At 42.2% G+C, this 14,350-nt stretch overlaps 1 protein-coding gene across 2 annotated transcripts in view; it reads right to left on the reverse strand.

The window, feature by feature from the left end:
* Positions 1 to 14,350, reverse strand: part of NDRG3 (NDRG family member 3) — an 85,412-nt gene that overhangs the window by 30,282 nt on the left and 40,780 nt on the right. For both annotated transcript variants that reach the window (XM_022592483.3, XM_022592482.3), the window contains 3 exons: positions 3,986 to 4,091; positions 2,383 to 2,503; positions 491 to 553 (listed from right to left, as the gene is read on the reverse strand). In XM_022592483.3, the coding sequence (XP_022448191.1) occupies positions 491 to 553; positions 2,383 to 2,503; positions 3,986 to 4,091 (290 nt within the window). The remainder of the gene's footprint in view (positions 1 to 490; positions 554 to 2,382; positions 2,504 to 3,985; positions 4,092 to 14,350) is intronic.

The raw sequence follows: 14,350 nt of genomic DNA on the forward strand, positions 1-14,350 counted from the left end.
GAATAAAATCCCAAATTCTTACCTGATCTGTGAGGCCTGTGCAATCTGGTCCTTGTCTATTTCTCAGATTTCACCCTGTGCCTTTCTCCCACTTGCTCACTCGGCTCAGGCCTTTTGGACATATTCCTTCTGTCTGGAATCCTCTTGTCCTGGCTCTCTGTTTAGGTAACTCCTTTTTATCCTCCAGGTCTCAATCTAAAGGACTCCTTCTTAGAGAGGCAATCCTCAATTAGCCTTATCTGTGTACACCCTGCCCTCATCCTCTATCACAACATCCCCACTGACTTCTTCTATGGCACGTAAGCTGTGACTATTTGTTTGCTTCCTTGTTGTCAATTATCTCCCACACCAAAATGTAAGCTCCACGCTCCACGAGGGTAGTGACGAGACTGTTTTGCTCATCGTCATATCCCCCAGATCAGACACATAGTAGAAAGTGCGAAAAAACAAAAAACAAAAACCATGCGAAAGAACTGCAGAATGAACTTACTTTAAGTGGGTGAGAACAGGAGGCAGCATTTCGGCCAGCTCATCCATTGTCGGATACTGGTACCTGAAATCCGGAAGGATACCTCCTTACATACATTAGAAGGTACTCACAGTTCCCAGTCACCAGAACAGCTAGAAAAGTACAGGGTTCTTAGATAAAAGCATTCCCTTTACCAAAGGCTCAAAGGAGGTGATGTAGTACCCGGAAATGATTGTGGCATGTTGTGTGACTCTCTACAACTGCCACACTAAGAGGAAAGTAAAAAACAAACAAAAAAACTCCTACGTGTTTCTATAACCTGAAGAGCAATCTCTGGGACGAGAGGAAGCCATTTGAAAAGAACAGGTAATACGGTTCTCTCCAGGGTGTTTCCAAACCCCTAATAACCACTTCATTTGGGGTTCAGGCTCAGTAAACTTCCAGCAGTAAGAGTCAACCTACTGCTCCTGGTCTGCTGCTTAGGTTTAGGCAGCTAAGTGCAAAAGTAAACAAAGCTTTACTGGGCCCAGGCACAGTCGCAAATCCTGGGCTGCTCATCATAGAGGCTGACTTGTTTTACTTAGGCCTAGAATAACCCGGTTACTTTATTATTTGCTTTTGAATTTGGTTCATGATCTAAGCCACTGGATCCTAAGATGGTCAGGCAAGCCCAAAACTGACTCAGACCAAGAATCCAAGAGAAGTAGGAAGTGTCCATAGAAATTACAGCATCAAAGATGGAAGGGACCTTCAGACAACCCCCTACATATGGGGCAGGATCTGCTCTACGTTTGACAGGGAAGTCAGCCTGCCTCTGCTTGAAACACTTCAAGCACTGGAGTGCTCTTGAGCCATTTGTACGTAAAACAGAAAAAAGGAACTGGATCTAAATCTTGTTGGATATAAACTGGTCACCGGCCAATTTGTGTTTAAGAGACAGAATAGCTTGGACATAGTCAATAACATAGATTCTGGAGCCAGAATGCCTGGGTTAAAATCCCAGCTCTATTACTTATTTGTTATGTAAGCTTGGCCAAGGTACTTAATATCTCCGGGCCTTAATATCCTCCCCTGTACAATGGGAATAACAGTAAACCTATCCCGTAGGGTTGTAAGGATTAAGTGAGTTAATAAATGTAAAGTATGCAATGCAGCGTCAAGAATACTGTTTGAGTACTAGGTAAATGTTAGCTATGAGTCTAACACTGCAATGGTCCATTTCACAGCAGTCACTGGCAAAGGCAGCTCTGGAGATGAGTAAAGGGAGAGGGGAAGAATTAGCATTCCACAGCTTGTGCTTTCATTCCTCCTCCAAGTTCTCCTCAATAGTTATGCTGTCCAGGGAAGAGTCAGGGACACTGTGGCTCCACCATGCAAAGCAGGCTTAGGATGAGGCTGAGCGCTCCATGTCCATGTCCAGTTAAATGCACCTCTAGCGGACAGGGCAGCTCCTCCAAATAAATGGTTATACTGATATTCAAATTCCTGTCACCAGACTGAAGGTAAGGGTGGGGAGGTGCTCCCAGGAAGCTCAGAGGGATCTGAGTTTGGGCCTGGGTAGTTTGGAGTTTCAGGGAGGGACACAAAAATGACAGATTTAAAATAGATGAGGAAGGAGACAGTTAAAAGACAGTGAGAAGTGGGTGTTCCAGACACTAATGCCTTGTGATTGGCTCCCACTCATGGGGGCCATTCCTGGATATGGGAAAACATGCAGTTTTCGTGACTAGACTGTACGTGACAGTCCTCTCAGAACAAGGAGAGAAAATTTGCAGATGGTTGGTTGACAAGTATAACCTGTAGGCTGTGCTAAAACCAGCTTGGAGGGAAGCACACGGCTACTGCTCCCGCTGGAGCTTAGCCGTTTGCTCTCTGAGTGCGTGTCTTCCAGAAGGTCTTGCTTGTGGTCTTACCCAGCTGGGAAAGAGGGTGCACCTTCCTGCTGGCCTGGGGCATCAACATGACAGACGGCAAAGTGCTGGGTGATCTCCTGCATATCCTCAAAGTTAAAGAATGCATTGAAACAGGATTTATCTGCAAGAGCAAAACACTCATAAGTCACAAGCTCTCCGTTTCTCCCCAATTTTCCTCTACTCAATCAATTCCACATCATCGTCCTCTTTCACCCCCTTTTAATCACTGTTTCACTAAAGTGAAGTGTCTGAACAATCTGTCTGATTCAAGCTGCCCTAAAGGCTGACTACCAGACATCTTAACAACTTGAAAAGGATAACTAATCCTCAATTCTACAGAATGTCTACAAAGAGGAAACCAATCCTGGTGTTTCACAAGGCAATCTTACACCCATAATACTGTCATTTTTCATGCATCTTATTCCCCTACCTAACAGAGAGATACTGACCGTATCCCAAGAACCCGGCTAAAGTGAGTATCTTAGGCTGCTTACATTCACCATGTGGAAGACTGTGTCTCTTGACAAAATTGCTGGGGTGCAGGGAGGGGTTTCTGCTTCAATTTCTACCCTGTTGGTGGAACTGCTTAAATTCCTCCTCATGCTAAAGAGGCAACAAAAGCTCCAGCACTAGACTGTAACTTCAAATGCAGGCCACCTCTGAAAGCCAGAGGAGCGTGCAAGAAAACACATGTATGTAGACTCTATGCCTGGGGCTAGGGCCAGAATCTTATATTACCATCTAGAGAAGTCCATTTAAAGTCACTCATATGCTAACACATATATATGGAATCTAAAAAAAAAAAAAAAAATTGTTACGAAGAATCTAGGGTCAGGACGGGAATAAAGACGCAGACCTACTAGAGAATGGACTTGAGGACATGGGGAGGGGGAAGGGTAAGCTGGAACAACGTGAGAGAGTGGCATGGACATATATACACTACCAAATGTAAAATCGATGGCTAGTGGGAAGCAGCCTCATAGCACAGGGAGATCAGCTCGGTGCTTTGTGACCACCTAGAGGGGTGGGATAGAGGGAGATGCAAGAGGGAAGAGATATGGGGATATATGTATACATCTAGCTGATTCACTTTGTTATAAAGCAGAAACTAACACACCATTGTAAAGCAATTATACGCCAATAAAGATGTTAAAAATTAATTAATTAAAGTCACGCATGATAGGCTATAATAAGAATACTTTTACTAATTTATTGAAGAGCTCACAACAAAGTTAAGTTCAAGCTCTGAATTTTCTAACCCGAAAATTTGGTTTATGAAAAAAACCAAAGCACAGATTGTTTTTTAAAAAAACCTGATTTTAGTTCTACTTTCTTAACCAGTTCATCATATAATCTTCAGTCCTTTAGCAGATATGACACAAAGTGAGATATAATCCCAGTATCCCCCAAAACGCATTCAACTGCATACTTCCCAGGAACTTTAATTCTGCCATTAACATGTAGCAATGAGGAGGGAAGCTTAACGTATAGAGGAGAAAACCTATGGTTTATCAGAATACTGGGGTTTCTTGTGTGTTTTAAAAAAATATACAAAGATTATGTATTATAATAAAATAGGGAAGGTATAAAATCAAATACATACGATTGAGGCCAATGTCATGGTATGTCAGAATAACTGGTCTGTTTCCCTTCGGTAGGCCTCTTATAGTGACGTGGACCATACCGTGAGTTGTTTCTATATCATGTTCCTGTAACAAGAGAACATAAAGGTCTCAGCAAGGGCAGAATAGACTTCCCAGGTTACTGAAGTTTCACAATACCCAGTTCACTGCTGCTTCCCACTAGCTGGGGCAGGACACATCATAGCTGAATTATAAGCCAACTAGACGGATGCTATATCATACAGAATATTCCTACTTTTTAATTCCTTTCTGATAAACAAACAAACTAAGGAAAAATATACCTTATCTACAAAGCTCACTTTCTTAAGTGGGGGAAGCCAGGGATCTGCTGAGAATATATTCGCAACTGGCTATGGCAAGGAGATCAGCAAGTTGAGTGAGGAGCCAGGTAAAACCTGGGGAAAGGAAAGTTAAGGAAGCAGAAGATGTGAAGAAGCTGCTGGGTAAAAAGGCAGAGGCTTCAGAGCCTCTAAATGCATGTCCAACAACTGATCATTTCAACAGCACCTATGGGTGTATCTGCCTAAAATCTCTCCCCTTCCCTGGGAGCTGCCCTTCTGTGTCATCCATACAGTACAGGAGTGGCTCTTGGCCGCCTTGTCTGTAGACTATAACCTTATGGCCATGGCTCACTGGAGTCACGTGGGCATTTGGTCCATGCTAGGTCAGCATCCTTCCCTGAGAATCTGTAATTGGGACTAAGAGATTCCATCCTCAGCTTGGTTCTTCTCTTGAAAAGAGAAGTAAACTTGCGAGCTTACAGTAGGCATTTCCACCACTTTAACTCCTGGTTCCGGCTGTGTGTGCTGTTAAGTTCTGAGACATCCCTGGATTGCCTCTGGTTTAAGCTATTTGGGTGGGTTTGTTCCCTGCATCCTAAAGGGTCCTAACCAAGGCAATGAGTAAAATTTAAGATGCAGCCAGAGCAGAGCTCAGGAACTGAATAAAGCTAGAACAAGATGAAATCAGAGCTACTGGGACCAGCACTAAGAGTGGTTGGGTAGAAAAGAAAGAGACTCTAGAAAAAGTAACTGAGATTTATTCTAGTCTTCTTCAACATCTATATTTCTTAAAAATGAATTATCACACCTAGCCTAGTGAATTTTTGCTGACAAAGTCCGTACCTATCTCAGGAAGTGTTACAGTAGCTGAGACAAAATAACTCTGTCAATAAGAATCGCAACAAAGGCAAAGCACTTCCAACTTAATTTCCTACCTAATAGTGAACCTCATCAGAGCCTTGGTTCCTTCTCTCATGTGGGGCACAGAACAATCTTACACTAATTGAACATCAGTATATCTCAAATCATGGGCTGCAAGCTAGAGCAGGTATCTCTCTAGTAAATCCAACCACAAGTGACTCAATATTTCTGCTGTCCTCTATTACTGCTTGCTACATCCTCTTCAAAGGCTTGAAAAGGGGGAATAAGAAATGAAGGAGAGAATCAGGCACTGTGAACTGGCTATGAAATAAAGTACAGGGTTTGGATGGGAGGAATATAAAGACATAAATTCCTGTTGCTGTATGAACATTTCTCACGTGGTAATGTCACTTATTGAGGACCCTCCTCCACCACCATCATCAGGCTCATTCCCTAAACAACTACGTATCTAGTGAAGCCCTACTACCAGACCCTGGACTGAGCTCTGGGCACAAAACAGTGAACAAGAGAGATGTGATCCCTGCTCTCACGGAGATTACGTTCTACACAGGGAGGCCGACAATAAACACACAAACAAACAAACCCATAACAATAGCCTGTGATCAGAGCTGTGAAAGAAAGAAATAGGATGCTGTGATGGAAAATTGAAGAGGAAGACATTAACTCTGTTAGCAGTCAGGAAAGTACAAATTAAATTCAATGAGATGCAATTTCATACATACCAGAATGGCAAAAATTTTTAAGTCAGATAATGCCAAGTGTTGGCCAAGATGTAGAGAAATAAGAACTTTGATACACTATTGGTAGGCATGTAACCTGGAACGACTACTCTGGAGAAAAATTTGGTAATTTCTAGTAAAGTTAAGAGATGTCTACCCTACAGCAATTTTACTTTTAGGGATAATCTAAAGCGATTCTCAAACACACTCACACACAAAAGATATGTGCAGATATATATACATATACACTGAGGCCTTATTTATAATGTCAAAAAATTGAAAGTAGTCTAATTAGCCATCAGTAAGGAAACTGACAAATTATGACATTCATATAATGAGATGCAGACAAAAATGAATGAACTAGAACTATAAGCATTAATACACAGAGAAAATCTTGAAAAAACAACGCTGAGTACAAATGCAGAAGGATCTGTATATATGACTTACGTATGTAGATATTTTTAAAAAGCAACACTATACAGACTGTATATGTTTACATATATATATATATATATATATATATATATATAAAATATTTATTTATTTAGTTGCGCCGGCTCTTAGTTGTGGCATGCAAACTCTTAGTTGCGGCATGCACGTGGGATCTAGTTCCCTGACCAGGGATCGAACCCAGGCCCCTGCATTGGGAGCTCGGAATCTTAAACACCGTACCAGCAGGGAAGTCCCTACATACATATATTTAAAGTATAAAAACTTGGAGAAGGAATGTACACTAAAGTTAGGACTTGATTCCTTCTGGGAGGTGATATATTCCGAAAATGAACTTAAGGAGTCTTCGATCTCTCTCATGTTACACTTCTTGAGAGAAAGAAAGAGTAAAGAGGGAGACAGGGAGAAACCAGCCCCGGCCAGATGAGTGACAATACAGGAGAACCCAAATTGAAGAGAATGCGCAACCATCTGTCATCTTGACAGTCAAGTTGCTGGAGCCTTCCTGTGTCATATCTAAGCCTTCAGGAGAGTCTTGCATAAATATCCTGGCTTGGTCTCAGCTGTGATACTGAGAACTGAGGAAAAAAAACAACTTACACTTTGGCCCTAGGGTTAGCAGGACCTCCTAAGGCCTGGTAATTGATGGGGATAGTGTGTGCAGGAAAAGGGAGGGTGCCAAGTGGAGGGAGGGGGATAGTGAGCTGTCAGGGAAGTTCAGAAGGATGATGAAAAGGGAGATAAAACAGATGGGGCGAAAGAGAACACATTTAAAAAGCAGATGAGGCGGGCTTCCCTGGTGGCGCAGTGGTTGAGAATCTCCCTGCTAATGCAGGGGACACGGGTTCAAGCGCTGGTCTGGGAAGATCCCACATGCTGCGGAGCAACTAGGCCCGTGAGCCACAACTACTGAGCCTGCATGTCTGGAGCCTGTGCTCCGCAACAAGAGAGGCTGTGACAGTGAGAGGCCCGCGCACCGCGATGAAGAGCAGACCCCGCTCACCGCAACTAGAGAAAGCCCACGCACAGAAACGAAGACCCAACACAGCCAATAAATAAATAAATAAATAATAAAAATTAAGGAATTCCTTAAAAAAAAAAGCAGACGAGGCAACAGGGCAAAGTCACTACTTTGTCATCATTTCATAATCTGGATGAAATTCAGAGTTAAAATTGGCTTACAAAATTTCAACTTTTTAGGGAGATCTTAGCCCCTACCTCCCCATAATACGCCCTCAAATTGTGTAGCGACCAAAGTATCAAAAGGCCAAGAGTCCTGGGCCCTATCTGTCAATCCTGTTGCCCTATTTGGAGCAACCCTTGGTTGTCAGTATCTCTTATGGTTTCTCTTCATTTTCAAAGTAATACAAAAAGAAAGGAGACACTCACATCCATGTGGATTTGTAAATATATCCTTTGTGACCTTATATGTGAATGGCTTGAACAAGTCTCTACCTGGAGATGAGTGTGCAGAGACCTTGGCTATGGAGCTGATTCAGTGGTCAAGGGGAGATGCTGCTGCCACCCTTCTGCTTTAGCCAACTATCAGCTGGTGCAAAGGCTGTTCCTCCAGTTACCTCACCCTTCACCCCAGCATTCTAGAGGGTAAGACTGCACAGTGAACCTGTCCAATAGGCTCTGGTCATAGATCCTTCCCAGCACTCTCTGATTACTTACCACCTCCAAGACTATATGCACTTTTAAAACATGATCCTTTATTCTCCAGGATTATAAAACCACCTGAAATCGTATCGGTCCACAACATACTTCTCCATCTTAGACTGCCTCTCCCTCTTAATCAAAGATGTAGTTGAGAGATTAGGATATTACCATTAATTGATAATAATCAGTGTTCACCTTTTTTTCTGAGTCCTTTTCCTTCTGCTAAATGTGCAATCACCAGAGTTATCACACAATCTGACTTCTCATACCTCTCTGAACGTAGTTAAATTTTGATCACATCATGTCTATTAGTGCTTCTTCCTCTCCCTGGCCAGTCTGAAACAGTTTAGGTAAACTTGTAGGACAACATACTCTTGGAAATGTCAACATTCTTTATTAGTATGAGTTTTATTCTGTTTCTAATAAGCAGGCTACTGTATGAGCCTTGGGCATAGTTTCTGTTATTTATTACATAGGAAATTTTAATATAATGCCCCCACTGTCTTACCCCTGTGTGGTGGTATAAAGTTCATTTGCACGACTTCATTTAATCCCATAGTAAAAGAATCTGCCTCCACAATTACTCAGCCTTTCTGCCTATGAGTAAATCATATTTTCCTTCTTAAAGTTCTATAATACATTCTCCCTGACTCTAGCCTCAGCTCTCTCTCCTCTTACCTCTTAGATCTTTCAGCCTGGTTAAATCAATATTCTTTGAGACATCGACTTTTACTTTTCCACTACCCACACTCTCAGACTTCCTACAAATCATGCTCTTCATTTGAAAGCTTCTTTTGCAATATGTCAACATAAAATCTATCTTTTCCTATCTGTCTTTTCAAAGCCAACTCCAATACCTTCTTCACACAGCCTTAGCTACCAATGAGGAGAAAAAGAGTGAATGACTGTTTAACCCACATGCAACAGCTCAGAACACCTTCAGAACATGGACTCTCTAGTCCAGGTAGGAAGGGGTCCAGGTTTGGCCAATTCAGACACCCCACTCTCTGGCCACAGTAAGAAGTCCAGGGATATGCATGTGACCCACACACACGTGTCCCATACTAAGCCAATAAGACTCCTCCCCTAGCCTTTTTTTTTTTTTTTTTTTTTTTTTTTTGCAGTACGCGGGCCTCGCACTGTTGTGGCCTCTCCCGTTGCAGAGCACAGGCTCCGGACGCGCAGGCTCCGCGGCCATGCTCCACGGCATGTGGGATCCTCCCGGACCGGGGCACGAACCCGTGTCCCCTGCATCGTCAGGCGGACTCTCAACCACTGCGCCACCAGGGAAGCCCCTCCCCTAGCCTTATTCACTCAAGTTACAGGTAAAGATCTCTTCTCTTAGCAGTGAGGCTGCTAAGCTGGAAGGATGTGAATTTTGGGCAGTTGGCAGCCGTCACGCCCGTGCTATGACAGAGCTTGTCAGAGAAATAAACCCTCTAGTGACAGGGGAAAAGGGAACTGAGATTGGGGGTGGTGATAAAAGGCCTTAGCTTTTTCTATAAGATTCTTTTTTTTCTCCCCAAATGAGAATAAAGTCACCTCTACCTTTAGTACTTAATCTCACCCTTACCCCCCACCCCCCCAAAAAAAAAACCCCACAGAATAAAACCAAAAGGGGAGACTGATTCAAGATGGCGGAGTAGAAGGACGTGCTCTCACTCCCTCTCTCAAGAACACCTGCATCACAACTAACTGCTCAACAATCATCGACAGGAAGACACTGGAACTCACCAAAAAGATACCCCACAGCAAAGACAAAGGAGAAGCCGCAATGAGACGGTAGAAGGGGCGCAATCACAGTAAAATCAAATCCCATAACTGCTGGGTGGGTGATCCACAAACTGGAGAACACTTATACCACAGAAGTCCACCCACTGGAGTGAAGGTCCTGAGCCCCACGTCAGGCTTCCCAACCTGGGGGTCTGGCAACGGGAGGAGGAATTCCTAGAGAATCAGACTTTGAAGGCTAGCGGGATTTGACTGCAGGACTTCAGCAGGACTGGGGGAAACAGAGACTCCACTCTTGGAGGGAACACACAAAGTAGTGTGCACATCGGGACCCAGGAGGAAAGGAGCAGTGACCCCATAGGAGACTGAACCAGACCTACCTACTGGTGTTGGAGGGTCTCCTGCAGAGAAGGGGGGAAGCTGTGGCTCACCGTGGGGACAAGGACACTGGCAGCAGAAGTTCTGGAAAGTACTCCTTGGCGTGAGCCCACCCAGAGTCCACCATTAGCCCCACCAAACAGCCCGGGTAGGCTCCAGTGTTGGGTTGCCTCGGCCAAACAACCAACAGGGAGGGAACCCAGCCCCACCCATCAGCAGACAAGTGGATTAAAGTTTTACTGAGTTCTGCCCACCAGAGCAACAGCCGGCTCTACCCACCACCAGTCCCTCCTATCAGGAAACTTCCACAAGCCTCTTAGATAGTCTCATCCACCAGAGGGCAGACAGCAGAAGCAAGGACTACAATCCTGCAGCCCGTGAAACAAAAACTACATTCACAGAAACATAGACAAGATGAAAAGGCAGAAGGCTATGTACCAGATAAAGGAACAAGATAAAACCCCAGAAAAACAACTAAATGAAGCGGAGATAGGCAACCTTCCAGAAAAAGAATTCAGAATAATGACAGTGAAGATGATCCAGGACCTCGGAAAAACAATGGAGGCAAAGATCGAGAAGATGCAAGAAATGCTAAACAAAGACCTAGAAGAATTAAAGAACAAACAAACAGAGATGAACAATACAATAACTGAAATGAAAAATACACTAGAAGGAATCAATAGCAGCATAACTGAGGCAGAAGAACGGATAAGTGACCTGGAAGACAGAATGGTGGAATTCACTGCAGTGGAACAGAACAGAGAAAAAAGAATGAAAAGAAATGAAGACAGCCTAAGAGACCTCTGGGACAACATTAAATATAACAACATTCGCATTATAGGGGCCCCAGAAGGAGAAGAGAGAGAGAGAAAGGACCCGAGAAAATATTTGAAGAAATTATAGTCAAAAACTTCCCTAACATGGGAAAGGAAACAGCCACCCAAGTCCAGGAAGCACAGAGAGCCCCATACAGGATAAACCCAAGGAGAAACATGCCAAGACACATAGTAATCAAACTGGCAAAAATTAAAGACAAAGAAAAATTATTGAAAGCAGCAAGGGAAAAACAACAAATAACATTACAAGGGAACTCCCATAAGGTTAACAGCTGGTTTCTCAGCAGAAACTCTACAAGCCAGAAGCGAGTGGCATGATATACTTCAAGTGATGAAAGGGAAGAACCTACAACCAAGATTACTCTACCCGGCAAGGATCTCATTCAGATTCGATGGAGGAATCAAAAGCTTTACAGACAAGCAAAAGCTAAGAGAATTCAGCACCACCAAACCAGCTCTACAACAAATGCTAAAGGAACTTCCCTAAGTGGGAAACACAAGAGAAGAAAAGGACCTACAAAAACAAACCCAAAACAATTAAGAAAATGGTCATAGGAATATACATATCGATAATTACCTTAAACGTGAATGGATTAAATGCGCCAACCAAAAGACACAGGCTTGCTGAATGGATACAAACACAAAACCCATATATATGCTGTCTACAAGAGACCCACTTCAGACCTAGGGACACATGTAGACTGAAAGTGAGGGGATGGAAAAAGATATTCCACGCAAATGGAAATCAAAAGAAAGCTGGAGTAGCAATACTCATATGAGATAAAACAGACTTTAAAATAAAGAAGATATAACAATTATAAATATATATGCACCTAACATAGGAGCACCTCAATACATATGGCAACTGTTAACAGGTATAAAAAGGAAATAGACAGAAACACAATAATAGTGGGGGACTTTAACACCTCACTTACACCAATGGACAGGTCATCCAAAGAGAAAATTTATAAGGAAACACAAACTATAAATGATACAACAGTCTAGATAGATTTAATTGATATTTATAGGACATTCCATCCAAAAACAGCAGATTACACTTTCTTCTCAAGTGCACAGGGAACATTCTCCAGGATAGATCACATCTTGGGTCACAAGTCAAGCCTCAGTAAATTTAAGAAAATTGAAATCATATCAAGCATCTTTTCTGACCACAACGCTATGAGATTAGAAATCAATTACAGGGAAAACAACATAAAAAACACAAACAGGGCTTCCCTCGTGGCACAGTAGTTGAGAGTCTGCCTGCCGATGCAGGGGACACAGGTTCGTGCCCCGGTCCGGGAAGATCCCACATGCCATGGAGCAGCTAGGCCCGTGAACCATGGCCGTTGAGCCTGCGCGTCCGGAGCCCGTGCTCCGCAACGGGAGAGGCCACAGTGAGAGGCCCACATACAGCAAAAACCCCACAAACATATGGAGGCTAAACAATACGTTACTAAATAACCAAGAGATTACTGAAGAGATCAAAGAGGAAATAAAAAAATACCTAGAGACAAATAACAATGAAAACACGACCATCCAAAACCTATGGGATGCAGCAAAAGCAGTTCTAAGAGGGACGTTTATAGCTATACAAGCCTATCTCAAAAAACAAAAAAAATCTCAAATAAACAATCTAATGTTACACCTATAGGAACTAGAGAGAGAAGAACAAACAAAACCCAAAGTTAGCAGAAGGAAAGAAATCATAAAGACCAGAGCAGAAATAAATGAAATAGAAACAAAGAAAACAGTAGCAAAAAACAATAAAATTAAAAGGTGGTTCTTTGAGAACATAAACAAAATTGATAAACCATTAGCCAGACTCATCAAGAAAAAGAGGGAGAGGACTCAAATCAATAAAATTAGAAATGAAAACGGAGAAGTTAGAACAGACACTGCAGAAATACAAAGCATCCTAAGAGACTACTACAAGCAACTCTATGCCAATAAAATGGACAACCTGGAAAAAATCGACAAGGATGTCCACTCTCACCACTAGTATTCAACATAGCTTTGGAAGTCCTAGCCACGGCAATCAGAGAAGAAAAAGAGATAAAAGGAATACAAATTGGAAAAGAAGTAAAACTGTCACTGTTTGCAGATGACATGATACTATACATAGAGAATCCTAAAGATGCCACCAGAAAACTACGAGAGCTCATCAATGAATTTGGTAAAGTTGCAGGATACAAAATTAATGCACAGAAATCTCTTGCATTCCATTACACTAATGATGCAAGATCTGAAGGAGAAATTAAGGAAACACTCCCATTTACCATTGCAATAAAAAGAATAAAATACCTAGGAATAAACCTACCTAGGGAGACAAAAGACCTGTATGCAGAAAACTATAAGACACTGATGAAAGAAATTAAAGATGATACCAACAGATGGAGAGATATACCATGTTCTTGGATTGGAAGAATCAGTACTGTGAAAACGACTATACTACGCAAAGCAATCTACAGATTCAATGCAATCCCTATCAAATTACCAATGGCATTTTTTACAGAACTAGAACAAAAAATCTTAAAATTTGTATGGAGACACAAAAGACCCCGAATAGCCAAAGCAGTCTTGAGGGAAAAAAACGGAGCTGGAGGAATCAGACTCCTTGACTTCAGACTATACTACAAAGCTACAGTCATCAAGACAACATTAAACCCACACACCTGTGGACAACTAATCTATGACAAAGGAGGCAAGGATATACAATGGAGAAAAGACAGTCTCTTCAATAAGTGGTGCTGGGAAAACTGGACAGCTACATGTAAAAGAATAAAATTAGAACACTCCCTAACACCATACACAAAAATAAACTCAAAATGCATTAGAGACCTAAATGTAAGACCGGGCACTATAGAACTCTTAGAGGAAAACACAGGAAGAACACTCTTTGACATAAATCACAGCAAGATCTTTTTTGATCCACCTCCTAGAGTAATGGAAATAAAAACAAAAATAAACAAATGGGACCTAATGAAACTTAAAAGGTTTTGCACAGCAAAGGAAACCATAAACAAGACGTAAAGACAACCCTCAGAATGGGAGAAAATATTTGCAAACGAATCAACGGACAAAGGGTTAATCCAAAATATATAAACAGCCCATGCAGCTCAATATTAAAAAAACAAACAACCCAATCCAAAAATGGGCAGAAGACCTAAACAGACACTTCTCCAAAGAAGACATACAGATGGCCAAGAACACATGAAAAGCTGCTCAACATCACTAATTAGTAGAGAAATGCAAATCAAAACTGCAATGAGGTATCACCTTACACCAGTCAGAATGGGCATCATCAGAAAATCTACAAACAAATGCTGGAGAGGGTGTGGAGAAAAGGGAACCCTCTCGCACTCTTGGTGGGAATGTAAATTGAT

The sequence above is a fragment of the Delphinapterus leucas genome, chromosome 15 (assembly GCF_059928025.1).
Source record: "Delphinapterus leucas isolate spDelLeu-1000000601 "Yukka" chromosome 15, BTC_Dleu_Yukka2, whole genome shotgun sequence".
Lineage (NCBI taxonomy): Eukaryota > Metazoa > Chordata > Mammalia > Artiodactyla > Monodontidae > Delphinapterus > Delphinapterus leucas.